We start from the raw sequence: 14,075 nt of genomic DNA, 5'->3' as shown, positions 1-14,075 counted from the left end.
CAGAAGGCAGGGTAACAGAGGTAAACATGGGGGGGTTCACCGCGCCCCAGTCTATACCATAGTCCTTGTTCTTCTCCTGTGCCCCTTCTGCAGCCCTTTTCTCAGCCTGCAACACGAGTAGCTCACTCTGCACCACCTTCCACAGCTTCCCGTACTTTTCTGCCAGCTTATCGTCCTCAAGGGTTAACTCCCACAACTTGTCCCCATACCTCTGCCACTCAGCCAGCGTCTGTACCGAGTGGGGGTTCACAAAAAACTCATGGGATACTGCGTGCTGTAGCAAAGCGGGAAGTTCCTTATCTAAGTCTATCCCTTTAACCTGCCTATGTTTCAAAGTGGCTGTTAATAACTCATATGCCGCTTGCCTGTCCATACTTACGTCAGCGCTGTTGCAGCCTCTCCAAGTCTCGGCGGCACGTATCGGCGAGACCCACCGCTGTGACACCTCGGGCACGGGGCTCCGCTTGCCCTTCTGCCGTCCCTCTGCTTGCAGGACCCGAACCCAACGCGTCGCCAGTGCTCCGCACGGCTGCCCACGGCCTCCCCCGGTTCCGAAAAGGGCGAGGCACGTCGGGGGTCACCAATTGTTGAAAGACGACGCGGGAGACGAGTCTCAGGCTATCATGGTCAACAAGTCTCAGCTTTATTATAATGCTGTTGTCTTTTTATACAGTAAATAATTAAGCTCATGCATATTGCAAAACTATAGCTCATGATTGGTACAAGTATTTATCAGCCCTTTGGCGCATAGCAAAAGCCTTGCCGTTACAATTGTTTCTTTTCGTATGCTTTTCCCACACCATGCTGTTATACTCCCTTGATATTGTTCCTCTTCTATCCCCGCAAGGGCACCCTGCCCTTGCCCCAACCTCTGCTCACACTTTAACCAGCCTGATATTATCCCCGTGTCCCTTGTCTCTCAACCACTGCTCGGAGAGACTATCCACAATTCCTGTCCATAATCACCTATTTTATTCCTGTTAATAAATACCTATTTTATTCCTGTCAATAAACACCTATTTTATTCCTGTTAATAAATATCTATTTTATTCCTGTCAATAAACACCTATTTTATCCCTTTTGCTCTGTCCATCTCTGTTCCAGGTCAGCCTTTGCAGGCATCACCTGGATCCCTGGAGTGTCCAAGGCTGGATGGGACTGGAGCAGCCTGGGGCAGTGGAAGGTGTCCCTGCCATGGCAGGGGAGGACTGGATGAGCTCTGAGGTTCCTCCCAACCCAAACCCTCCGAGTGTTTTCTGATTTGAGCGGTTTTTCCCTTTTAGGGGTTGTGTTCCCACATTTTCGGGGTCACTCTCCAGCACCCCCGTCCTGCTCTGGGATCGCCACCCGGGATGGACACCCAGGGGCTGGAGCGTGCCCAGGGCAGGGAACGGAGCTGGGAGGGGCTGAGGGAGCTGGGAAGGGGCTCAGCCTGGAGAAGAGGAGGCTCAGGGGGGACTCCAGCAGGAATTTCCCCATGGAAAGGGCGGTCAGGGCTGGAAACGCCCAGGGACCTTCGCAGCGCCCATCCCTGGCGGTGTCCGAGGAAGGGCCGGACGGGGCACTGAGCGCTCCGGGGGCTCGGCCCGCACTCCCGGGCGGTGTCTCGGGGGGCCGGGGCTCGGCCCGCACCGCCCGGTCCCGCCGGGCTCCCCGCACGTCACGGCTCCCGTGATCCCCGCCCGGCCGCTCCCCTCGCCGAGCGCTGGAGCGCTGCCCGCCAACCATAAACACAACGCGCCCGCCCGCGCCCCGATCCGGCCGCGCAGGCGCCGCGGGACCCGGATGTGGCGCATGCGCGGCAGCGGCGGCGGCCCGGACGTGTCGGCGGCGGCCGCGACAGCGACAGCGACAACAAACAAACCGCGAGCGGCGCGGCCGCGGCACCGCGGGCAGGAGGCGGCGGGGGCGGCCGGCAGCGGGCGGCCGCTGCCCCCGGCGCCTGCGAGCGCCGCCCCGCCCCGCCCCGCCGCGCGGAGGGGAGGGGGCGGAGGCCCGGGCCTTCCCCCGCCGCCGCCCCTCACGGCGGCCTCGGGCCGCGCCCGGACCGCGGCCCAGGTAACACCCGCTCCTTCCTCCCGCTGCGCTGGGATCGCTCCGGGCTCCTTCCCCGACCCTGGCCGGCCGCTTCCCCGGGCACTTCCCCACCTTCCCGGGCTCCTTCCCCGGGCCCTTGCGGGGCTCCTCCCCCGCTGCCCTCCCCTCCTTCCCGGGCTCCGTGCACACCTCCCCTCCTTCACGGCCCCCAGCCCCATCCCCCCCTCCCCACCGTAACCCTCATCACCTCCTCCCTGTCCCCTCCCCACCTCCTCGCTTTTCCTCGGACAGAAAAAAAGCAGTAACCCCCCCCGCCACTGCCAAACTTTTGAGTCTCAGGTTTTAAAGGCTGGGCAGCCCCGCTGTGCCCACTCCCGCACGCAGGAAAACACCCCCAGCGGTTCTGTGGGGGCTCTTTACTCCTTGGGCATCTGCCGTCTCCTTTGGGACACGGAGAGCGGTGCTGTTTGCGGGTTTCCAGGCGCGGGGGTGCGCAGTGAATTAATTACAGATTATTAGCGCTTGTTGCGGCGCTCCGTGCGGGTGCGGGGCCGGGGCAGGCCGGTGCCCTGCGGAGCGGAGCCGCGGGGTTCTGGCAGGGCTGGGAGGCTGGTTCATAGGGCAGTCCAGCTGCGGGCTGGGTGTGCTGTGTTGTGTTGTTGTAGCCCCAGCGCCGTGGTGTCTGCCTGGAGCGCTGTGGCACGGGCAGGGCAGCTGTAAGGCTGCTGAGCTGTGCTCCTGCCCCTGCCAGGACCCCCAAACACTGCACAGACATCTCAGAGCGGCACCTTGTCCTCCCAGCCCTGCCCTCACCCTGCGCCTGCCAGCAGTTCCTCCCCACTCTGCATTCACGAACCTCTCCGGATTTGCTTGTTGCATAAGCACGCCTGTTTAATATTGATTCAGGAACTTTATTTCAAAGAGCTGAGGCCCAGGGAGAAGCGCCTCGCGCTGATTAGGATTCAGTTTTTAAGTAGACGGCTCTTTACATAATGCATTCAGGCCGGGCTGGCACAATGGGGGATGTGGGCTTGCAGAGGAATCCACTGATTTGGTGAGAACAAAGGTGCTGAGGGCACATCCCGGTGAGGAGCTGCTGCTAAAGTCCTGCAGGGATTTTGGGGCTCTGCATCTCTCTGTTGTTAACCGGCTGAAAGATTTTGGTCGGGGCTGGAATTTTCCACGCTGTGCCCAGAGGTGATTTTTTTGTTAAGCTCTAACAAACGCAGAGAACACTATCGAGATCAGTGCAAAGAGCCGATGTTATCAGGGGTACCGAAATCGCACCTCGCCAGGCAGGCAGGGCTCCACTCTCCCTTTCACTGAGAGGTTTGGACAAATCCCTGTGTGACAAAGCCTCCCCAAGAGCAGGGGGTGCTGCGGGATGCGTGGCCTCTCCCGGTGTCCGTGTGCTGGTCCCCGGGGCTGGGCGGGACCTGGGGCTGCCCCTGGCGCTGAGGAGTTCCTGTGCTGTGCGGTGTGCACATCTTCCTGCCCTTACCACGAGGAGAAGGTGGTTCTGTTCAGCGGTGTGCTTTCTCAGAAAATAAAAATCAGAGAGAGGAGAGAAACGCTAAAATTAAAATCAAAATTAAAATTAAAATCGCGCTTTGTGTGCGCAGTCACATCACTGCGGCAGGGTTAGCTTTGCCCTGCTGTGCCGCCCCGTGCCCTCAGAGGGAAGGGAGGGTTTGGATGCGGTGTCACCGCCGTGTTAATTCCGTGAACAGGAGTTAGAGCAGCAGGCGGCTGTGCTCCCCTGGGGCGCTCGGGAATTCCTCTGGGCAGAGCTGGGTGCGCAGGTGGGAGCTGGGAGGAGCAAACTGTGCTCCGCATCCCAGGGAGAAACGGCTGCTCCGGCCTCTCCAACCTCAGTTTATGTCCAGACAAAACTGTTGCCACTCAGAGTTTTCCTCCAGCTCTCCTCCGGTTCCTTTTATGCTGCCATGTGTCTTGAATTTCTGTGTCTGCTGCCAGCGAGATGAGGAGAGTTGATAGTGATGATTCAGAAACAGCGTTCTGGGGAGCGTCAGCTCTCTCTGCACGGAGCTGTGGGAGCCTGGTGCCTCCCCAGAGCTCTCCCCCTGCTCTTCAGAGCTAATTGCTCTCGTGTCTACAAACATTCGGCTGCTGCTCGCCCCTGGGGCAGGCAGATAATAGTCTGATGTGCTGGAGAGGACCTGCACTTTAATCACTTGCTCATATCTTTGTCAAATCGAGAGCTGCTCTTTGTTTTATTGGTTTATGGATTTTCCTCTGCCGTGTTTACCATAAAACTTCTGCCCTTGCATTATTAAACAGCACAGCTCCGTGGTGATGTTGTGGTGGTTAAAAGCCATCAGATGTGTGCTCTGCTTTCCTGACATCTCCGTGTTTGTCTAATTTTGGAGGCAGCAGCTGAGGCAGGAGCCTTTCTCGTCCTTCACTGGTGTGAAATGTTCTAGCAAGATGTCAGTTTGCCCGCTGTTCTAATTAGCCAGTTCGTTAGTGTCGCGTTTCTGCCTGGTACCAAAATGCTGGAAATCTGTCTGGGGTGGCTGTTCCTCATGAATCACACTCCAGAGCTTCACAGCCAGCTTTGAGCAAGCAGTCCTTAGATACATTTCCCCAAAAATTGCCTTCACGGCCGCCGCGTGGAAACAGAGTTTTGTTCTTCCAGGTGTGTTTTGCATCAGTTAGTTTTCCTGCTCGCCCCGAGCCTGACTGCCCGGAATTACATCCCCCGTGGCACCGCAGGCCTCCATCAGGCTGCTGTTTGTCGCTTTGTCTCGGTACTCACAGCTCTGTTTCCCTTTTTCACTGTGCCGTTCCCCCCGGGCGCGGTGTGTGGAGGATGCTGTGCTGGGCGGCTCGGACACTCCGGGCCGTGGTGGCCGTGCCGAGCTGTGCCGGGATTTGCAGCCCAGGGCGTGCCGTGGGACAGGTGTCACTCTGTGCCATCCCCCAGCCCTGACAGGGTTTGCTGTGGCTGAGAGTTCCCGTTTTTGTTGGAGGGCACCTGCCTGGAATGTGTGCTGTGTGAAGGGAGCAGGGGCCTGCAGGGCTCCTGTGCTGGGAGGGTTTCACATGCCCTGAGGTGGCACTGGAGCTAAAATATGGCAGTTCTGTCTCTGCCCTGCTGCTCAAAGGCTTCCTGAGCCCCAGGCAACCTTTTACTCTTTGATTTTACCTTCGCAGGCTGGTTAGATTTCCACACAAGGGTGCTCGTTGTGCACAGAATTCACCCTGGGTTCTGCTCTGGTTGCCTGTGCGTGCTGTGCATTCCCCTGCTGTGTTCACCCCAGCCCCGTGTGGGTCTGAGCTGACCCACAGGATCGAACCTTCCCTGCAGCCCTGACACCTTCAGGAGCTGTTTTCTCAGTCGTGCCAGGGCTGTGCTGTGTGTTGTAACTTTCTTTTTCTCTCGAGCACAGCGTTCAGCATCCTGCCTCTCAGGAGTGAGGCGTTACACGATCCTCGCAGCGGTAATTCCCCCTGCAGCCTCCCGAGCGGTGTGGTGTTTGGGAAATCCCAGTCTGGTTTGCTGTGGGAAGTGAGGGAGTGAGCCATGTGCTAGCAGAGTGTCACGGAGGGGGCGTTGGCCCGCTGCCCGCGCCTTGCAGCAGCTACCATCCCTGCCGTCTCATTTTTAGACCGAGTTTCTCGGTGAACCCGATCCCTGCGCGGCTGCTGCTGGCCTGGATCGTGTTCCTCCGGGCTGCCCTGCCTCCAGCTCCATCCCTGACCCTGCTGTGCCTGGCAGTTTCTGCCCTGGGCTCTCCCCAGCTGCCAGCTGTGACAGGCCAGGGGAAGGTGAACCGCTTCTGAGTGGGGAAAGCATTCCTTAAGGTTGCTTTGAACACGGAGAAAAGGATGTGAGTGCTTTTTAAGGGTCTGGGTTTAACCTCAGGGCAAACCTCGAGCCGTTCAAAGTATTGGAAATGGGAATTGTTTGGACAAAGGGATTTTTCAGCTAGGTTTGACAATCTGCGTGGCTGAATGCCTGGAGCACTTTGACTGGGGTTTAGCAGGGGTTTGGGGATTTTTAGCAGCCCTTTCTGCCTCAGACGAGCTTCTGCACAGCTGTGGTAACACCTCCATACCGGCAAGGAAGTGAAATCCACCTGAGGTTTTTTCCTAACCGTGAAAACCAGAAGGACTTTTTCCTATTCCTACACCCCTTGTACCTTCTTGGGGCCCTGTGTGTGTCTGCCTGCTGTTTTGCAGAAGGGTGTTGAGCTGAAATGTGCCTCAGCAGCTCGTGGGCCTCTAGCAAGTAATCCTATCTCCTAAATACCAAATTTGCTGCCTGTTTGGAAGCTGTGTGTTTCTTACCCCTGTGTTTCTTTTTGGCACGTGGAAGCTCTTGTTCTTGGGCTGTGCTGGCACACGCGGTGGAATGTTGAATTTCTGTCCCACAAGCGCTTTGCTTATCCCCTCATCTGCCTTTTGTGTCCTCGGGGTGATCAGGAACACCTTGCTTCCCCAGAGGAAGGGAATGCCCTCCCGGGGCTTGTGCAGAGGATGCTGAGCGTGGAGCCTTGTCTCTGTTATCTGGTCCCCCCAGAAGATAGTGGCTGTTTGGAGAGAGCGTGTCCCAAAACAGCGGGGCCGTCTGGGTCAGCGTGGGGCTTGTTTGGCATTCCTGCCCCGCAGCCCAGCATAAGTAGGGCGAGGGCAGTGCTGGCAGCTCAGTGCGCTCCTTCTCCAGCAGGTGAGGCAGCGTGCTGGGACGGCAGCTCGCCCGTTGGGAATCTCTGCGTTGCTCAGGTAAACTTTGCTGGCAGAATTGTGAAGGGAGGCGTGTGGCACCAGCTTTGTGTTCTGGTTTTATTGCCCGGGCTGAGGAGACACATCTCTGTTTGGGGAGGCAGCGTGTGCAGGAGTGATGGTGTTGGTTCAGGAGGGAGCAGGGCCACTTAGCAGTGCGTTCTCTGAGGGACAGGTTTGCTGCAGGTCCTCAAAGGTGACTTCAAATACAATCTGAGCAATCCATCAGCAGTCTGAACTGCTTTTGTCTTTCGGATTCACCTCCCCTTCCGAGGTTCTTGTCCTGACGCTCGGTGGTTGTTGTTCGCTTGTTTAGTAGTTTACTCGTTATTTCTTAGTTACTGGGACAAATTGCTGTTCGTAGCATAGAGTCAGAGACTTGTTAGGGTTGGAGGAGAGCTTTAAAACCGTGGGGTAATCAGGTATAACTTGGTAAAACCCTCGTTAGTGCTGTACATTGGCTCGTCCTTCCCGTGCTGCTCCCTCCCTCTGTGCTCACGGGTACAGAGTGCTGAGCCCCTCTCCGGTGTGTGACCGAGCTCAAAACGAGCTCCCTGAGCTCTTTTGCCAGAAACCAAATTTGCAGAGTGCGAAAACTTGCCCTGCCTGTGAAACAAAACGCGCTGGTGCTTTGGAGAAATCCGTCCCAGCGTTTGTCAGCGCCCTCTCTGCAGGGCTTGGCGCTGGCACCGTCCCTCCCCACGCACTCCCGGTTGCCCCGTGGCCACCAGCAGCAGCCAAAATCCCCAGCGAGTGGCCCAGCTCTCAGAGCAGCCACACGTCCCCGTTTGAGCCCGGTGGCAGCTGAGGTGTGACTCAACCTTTCTGAGGACTGTGCCACTCAAATAAAATTTTATTAGCTCGGTCTGAACCTGCTGAAAGCCAGCAGCAAAATTCTCATTCATGGTTTCAGGGTTGTGGGAGGTAAAGCCGCGTGTCTGATTTTGATAGTCTCTTTAAATAAAGCTCCTTTAGCTAATCAGGGTGTTTATTTGTGGCTGCTTATGCACATCTATCTGGGATGGTATTCTGTATTTAAGGAAAATTATGTTCTGTTCTGTTGTAGCTGGCAGATTAGTGTGAGTTGCCATAGAGAATGACTGGCAGGTTAAGCTTGACTTTTGAAAGGGGCTTATTGAATTGAAACACAAAAAAACCCCAAAAAAAACCAGCACAGAGGGAGAAATTTTAATAGCTAGGTAAAATCCGTGATCCTGCTCAGATTTAATTGTGCAGAAGCATCCTTACAAAAGGAGAAAAACCCTGAACATGGGAGGGAGGGGGAATGATCTGCACTGTGTGTTTTTTCAAAATGTGATGTATTCCAGTTAAAACTGTAGGAAATATCAATAAGGAAGAGTTTGTTTCCTTTTGAAGCTGTGCTGGATTTGTTCATTTTACAAGGAGGGAATCCATGTGTTCGCACTCTGTGATGCCACAACTTCCTAAATTAACGCCCCACTCTTATTTTTGTGCAAAGGGTTTGTTTCCAATAAATAGCTGCTACTCCAGTGCCCCTGATAACATGGAAAATTCCAGCAGGTCTGTGACTGGATGTGTTCCCCCTCAGATGAAGCGACAGGCTTGTTTTCCCCGGAACTTCTGGAATCAGATGTGTTTTATTTACGCGCCTGGGAGTGAGGCGGTCGTTTTCAGAAAGGCTTGTGTGTTAAGCTTGCTCAGAAAACGTGGTAAAATCACTTCTGTGCGTTTGTTGGCAGTGTTCTAAGGGAGTCAGACCCCGTGGAAACGTGGGTTGCATGAAGACAGAGTGGCCTGAGGACCCAGAGCAGCTTTTCTCTGTGGAAGGTTTTTTTTCTGAGTGGCTCTGGTTGGTTTGTCTTGATCCAGAACTGACAAATTTTGGGGTTTTCGTACCTAAAGATACACGTGGTACTGATTTTCACAAATGTGCTTTAAGAGAAGGCCAGGCACAATTTTTTTGCCTGTCTAGCCGAGAGAAATAGAGTTGGTCTGGGGTCAGAGCACATCTGAGCTGCAGGCAGGGCTGTTGAATGAAGGTGTGTGTTCATCTTCTCACTGCTCAGGTTTGTTAAAATCAGCTGAATCCCCTCAATTCCCAGCCAGTGTTCTCACCTGATTCCAAACCTAGGAAATCATTCTCCTTCCCTGATTCCTTTAGGGATCCCTGCCTCTCTGTGTGCACACACTACTGCATGCCCACAAACTGTAACCTTTATTTAAATGTTGTTACTAGGGGAGAATAAATCTTACACCTAAAACCGTGCAGGCGTGTTTTACCCATCATGGGACAAGCATTGCAGTTTTTTCATGTGCTTTTAATATCCTGCACTCAGCTTGGAAATAAAAGAAGAAGAAAAAAAGCCACAGGCTTCCTTAGAAACACGATCCACGATTTGTTGAAAACAATTCTAACGTAGATATTTTTTCCTCCTAGGTTTTACCAAGAGACAGTACATCTAACCCTTAACTCGGATCACCTCTTGCTCATCAGCTTGAAAACCATAACAGCCCCCCAGACTGACACTTGGTGTGAAAGGAAAAGCTGTGACCAATGGACAATATGTCTATTACTAACACGCCAACAAGTAATGATGCTTGTCTGAGCATTGTCCACAGCTTGATGTGCCATCGGCAGGGTGGAGAGAGCGAGACTTTCGCCAAGCGCGCCATCGAGAGCTTAGTTAAAAAGCTGAAGGAGAAAAAAGATGAATTGGATTCTCTGATTACAGCTATCACCACAAACGGAGCTCACCCCAGCAAGTGTGTTACAATACAGAGAACGCTGGATGGGAGGCTTCAGGTTAGTACCAGTGGAAATCAGATTTTTCCTCCTGCCCAGGAGCAAGGGGCACAGGCTGCTGAGGGAGAGCAGCTGTGCCCTGCCGTGTTTGGGGCTGCTGCAGGAGTGCATCAGCAGTGCAGGGCAGGGTCCTGTCCCGTGGCAAACCAGTGCTGTGCTTCGCTGGGTGCTTCTGTTAGCTCTGTGCCGGTCAGCAGCGGGGCAGGAGCTCTGCTCCTTGCTGGGCAGGACCTGGGCTCCCTTGCTGGGCAGGACCTGGGCTCCCTTGCTGGGCAGGAGCTCTGCTCCTTGCTGGGCAGGACCTGGGCTCCCTTGCTGGGCAGGAGCTCTTCTCCTTGCTGGGCAGGAGCTCTTCTCCTCTGCTGGGCAGGAGCTCTTCTCTTTGCTGGGCAGGAGCTCTGCTCCTTGCTGGGCAGGAGCTCTGCTCCTTGCTGGGCAGGACCTGGGCTCCCTTGCTGGGCAGGAGCTCTTCTCCTTGCTGGGCAGGAGCTCTTCTCCTCTGCTGGGCAGGAGCTCTTCTCCTCTGCTGGGCAGGAGCTCTGCTCCTTGCTGGGCAGGAGCTCTTCTCCTCTGCTGGGCAGGAGCTCTTCTCCTTGCTGGGCAGGAGCTCTGCTCCTTGCTGGGCAGGACCTGGGCTCCCTTGCTGGGCAGGAGCTCTTCTCCTTGCTGGGCAGGAGCTCTGCTCCTTGCTGGGCAGGACCTGGGCTCCCTTGCTGGGCAGGAGCTCTTCTCCTTGCTGGGCAGGACCTGGGCTCCCTTGCTGGGCAGGAGCTCTTCTCCTTGCTGGGCAGGAGCTCTGCTCCTTGCTGGGCAGGACCTGGGCTCCCTTGCTGGGCAGGAGCTCTGCTCCTTGCTGGGCAGGAGCTCTTCTCCTTGCTGGGCAGGAGCTCTGCTCCTTGCTGGGCAGGAGCTGGGCTCCCTTGCTGGGCAGGAGCTCTTCTCCTTGCTGGGCAGGAGCTCTGCTCCTCTGCTGGGCAGGAGCTCTGCTCCTTGCTGGGCAGGAGCTGGGCTCCCTTGCTGGGCAGGAGCTCTTCTCCTTGCTGAGGCACTCACAGGGCCGTGCTGAGGTTGTGCCTGGTCAGGGCTCAGTCCTTGCCCAGCTGGGGCTGTGATTCCTTGTCCCAGGGCATGTTGGATGGATAACTGTCTACCCTAGAATTTTTTATTCTTTTTTTTTTAATGGATTGGCATTCTTCTGCTTGTAAATTCCTGACAGTGTAGCTCAGTACCTCATCCCTCTTCCTCTGGGACAAAGCTCCTTCACATGCACGGTGGGGAAGGTGACCATACCTCGACCTCAGGCACAAGTTCTGCCACTTAGCATCCAGTATTTTTTACTGACCTAACTGGGGCAAAACCCTGACAGAAACTTGGGTAAGCCCTGCCCAAACTGTGCACCTCCTTTTTATTTTAAATACCTATTTTGGTGCTGGAGAGGGGACGTGGTGTGGTTTGTCCCCTTCCCTTTGTGCTTCTTGCTGCTTTCCCGACCAACCTTTTGTGTCTGGTTTGTAGGTGGCTGGCCGCAAGGGATTCCCCCACGTGATCTACGCCCGTCTCTGGAGGTGGCCTGATCTTCACAAAAACGAACTCAAGCACGTTAAATACTGTCAGTATGCTTTTGACCTGAAGTGTGACAGTGTCTGTGTGAACCCCTACCATTATGAGCGCGTCGTGTCGCCTGGCATCGGTGAGTGCAGCCCGGGGTGGATGTGGGCAGAGGGGCTGGGATGGGGAACGTTTCTGGGGTCACAAACACTGACTTCTAATGATCTGGTTATAAATTACAGTAATTTCACCATTATAAGCCGCACTGAGTATAAGCGGCACTTCTGGGTTTCAGCAACTTTTTGGTTTTTGTCCATATATAAGCCGCACCTGATTATAAGCCGCACATTACAATACAGAGTGTGATAAAAGGTATCTATTCTATCACCATCTATTGAGGGTGGGGGCAGTGATCCTTATCTCAACGGCAGATATTCTGCCAATGGGCCATCCATTGAAACCAGGCAGGGCATTGTTCTTTATCTTTTCACAACCCATCCTTCCTCCAGCCAGTCATTTTCTGCTCATGGCCATTGAGTCCCACTGTGGGACTGATAAAATTACTGCATCCCATTGGGAGTTGCTCCAGCCAGGGGGAAGAGCCCAACATTTCTTACCAAGATAAAAACAGAGGGTTTGGGACACTAAGGGAGCCCCTTTCTCCACTGGACTCCAGAGGAAAACCGGATTTCTCCACATCCCCACTGGAGCTCTGGAGGGAAACTGCACCTTGTACAGGAGCACTGCTCCAACTGAGCCACATCTGTCACTGCAGGAGGATGCAGCCACCATGGAATGGGACTGCTGCCAACACCCTGCCTGACAGGGTGTCAGGTTGTACTCTGACTCTGTCAGGGTTTGGGGTTTGTTCTTTGTAGTGCTGTATTTCTATTTTAATTTCCCTAGTACAGAGCTGTTATTCCTAATTCCCATATCTTTGCCTGAGGGCCCCTTGATTTCAAAATTATAATAATTTGGAGAGAGGGGGTTTACATTCTCCATTTCCAAGAGAGGCTCCTGCCTTTCTCAGCAGACACCTGTCCTCCAAACTAAAACAGCAACTTTTCATTCTTTGTTCATATATAAGCCGCACCTGATTATAAGCCGCACTTCGGGTTCGGACCAAAATTTTAGTCAAAATGGTGCGGCTTATAATCGTGAAATTACTGTAGCCTCGTGTGCTCCCACCTTCCTTGGAGCAGTTACTCTTTTAGCTTTGTTCCCAATGTGAAGGGGAAGTTTGTGGTGTTTTTTGTTTATTGTGCATAATAGATTAGAGATTTTTAAAGGCTGGTGACTGTTTAAACATGTTTTAAGATCTCTGAATACACCCCTGAGCACCCTCTTTTCTCTCTTTCTCTTTAAAGATCTCTCGGGACTGACGCTGCAGAGTTCAGGTGAGTGTCTGTGTTTGCTGCTGCGTTTCTCTGGGCTCAGGGCAGGCTCAGCTCAGCCCTCTCAAAGGTGCTTTTGTCCCTCTGGCTCCCCACAACCAGCCAAGTGCCACGTCACAGCTATTGATAAATGGATTGATGGGGTGGGGATAAATTCTTGGGCAGAGGCTCCAGCCAAGTTCTGTTTTCAGTGCTTCCCACCTGGGAAACCCAACAGAAAACCAAAAATCTCACTGCTGATTGACACAAAAAGACACCCAAAACTGCTTGCACATCTATGGTATGCTAATTAATTGGGAATGGTAAGTGTGATTGGATAAGCAGGACAAAAAGGAAAGAACAGAAATGCTGTGATTGTTCTGCAGTTGGATGAAGGAGTCTGATATTCTTGCTTTCTCTGAAGCTTGAGAGAAATTGGACAGGAAATCTCACATTTCTGAACATCAGAAACATTTCTGAACATTCACAAATCTCAGATTATTCAGAAATCTGAGGTTGTACAGCTGGTAGCTGCTTTATTTTAAAACTTGTTTTATTCTTCTCCCAGAGAAGAAAAAGAAAGAAGGAAACATGTGTGATCCTGTGATTTTAGCACAGCATTAAAAGTACCAAAGCAAAAATGAACTGTAAAAAACCCCACCAAACATCCCAGCAAACTTAACTTGACAAGCTTTAACCCGTGTGCTCATCTCAGCTAATTTGTGTTATCTTTTTTTCCTGGAAAAACAATCCTTCTGTGCAGAATCAAATTTCCATTATCCAATGAAATAATGAAAATGAAATTTAATGAAATCAAATTTAATAAAAAAAGAAATCTAATGCCAGCAGCTAAATGCATCATAGGCGTCCCCTTGCCCTAAAAGCAGATTTTAACATATTTTATCCTGCTTTACAAACGAGCACGGGGGGTGATGTGGTGTGGAGTTAATTGCACACACAGAAATAAATTGCTGTAGAGGCAGTGGTGATTCCCTAGCACTGTGTGTGGAACAGTCTGAGTCACTGACTGTCCTGCTGAACCCAGAGTGGTTTCCTGTGGTCTTTGGATGGCAATTTGATTTCCTAGTCAGTTTGAATGGGGTTGCTTAAGATTACTGCAGGGATGCATGAAGTTTACGTGCCGTGCACACAGATTTGTGTTTTTCACCGAGCTTTGTGTCTGTGCCTGCTGGTATTGCAGAAATTGCCTTGTTAGCATACACCCAGCTGCTTGGGAGAACCCACATGGTTCTGGTGTGTCACCTGGGGATGCTGCCCACAGGGAGGGCGGTGGCAAGGCTTGGTGGCCTTTTTAAACACCTGAGGAGTTACTGGCTGCTGTAAAGTTGTTTATTGTAAAGGCACGTCTTGAAAGGCAGCGGGTCCTGAGTGTTAAAGTTTATGTTAAAAGTTTTTGGTGTAAAGTTTTACTTAGGAGTGGAAGCAGTTTGTGGGGCAAGGTCCAAGTTGCAGTTGCAGCTCTCATTTTTTTAGAGTGAGAGGAGAGAAGAAAGGGAAGGCATCTCTCCATAATGCATACATTCTTATACACAAATTACCTAATAAGTTAAAGAAATTAATTT

At 53.1% G+C, this 14,075-nt stretch overlaps 1 protein-coding gene across 2 annotated transcripts in view; it reads left to right on the top strand.

The window, feature by feature from the left end:
- The first annotated feature begins 1,997 nt into the window (after positions 1-1,997).
- The window catches only part of SMAD4 (SMAD family member 4), a 32,372-nt gene continuing 20,294 nt past the window's right edge, over positions 1,998-14,075 (top strand). For both annotated transcript variants that reach the window (XM_033086081.2, XM_033086082.2), the window contains exons 1-4: positions 1,998-2,058; positions 9,206-9,571; positions 11,087-11,261; positions 12,487-12,516. In XM_033086081.2, coding sequence (XP_032941972.1) covers positions 9,323-9,571; positions 11,087-11,261; positions 12,487-12,516 — 454 coding nt within the window. In that variant the 5' untranslated portion in view covers positions 1,998-2,058; positions 9,206-9,322. The remainder of the gene's footprint in view (positions 2,059-9,205; positions 9,572-11,086; positions 11,262-12,486; positions 12,517-14,075) is intronic.

Source organism: Catharus ustulatus, chromosome Z (genome assembly GCF_009819885.2).
Source record: "Catharus ustulatus isolate bCatUst1 chromosome Z, bCatUst1.pri.v2, whole genome shotgun sequence".
Taxonomy (NCBI): Eukaryota; Metazoa; Chordata; class Aves; order Passeriformes; family Turdidae; genus Catharus; species Catharus ustulatus.
This window is presented reverse-complemented; position numbering and strand designations above follow the sequence as displayed.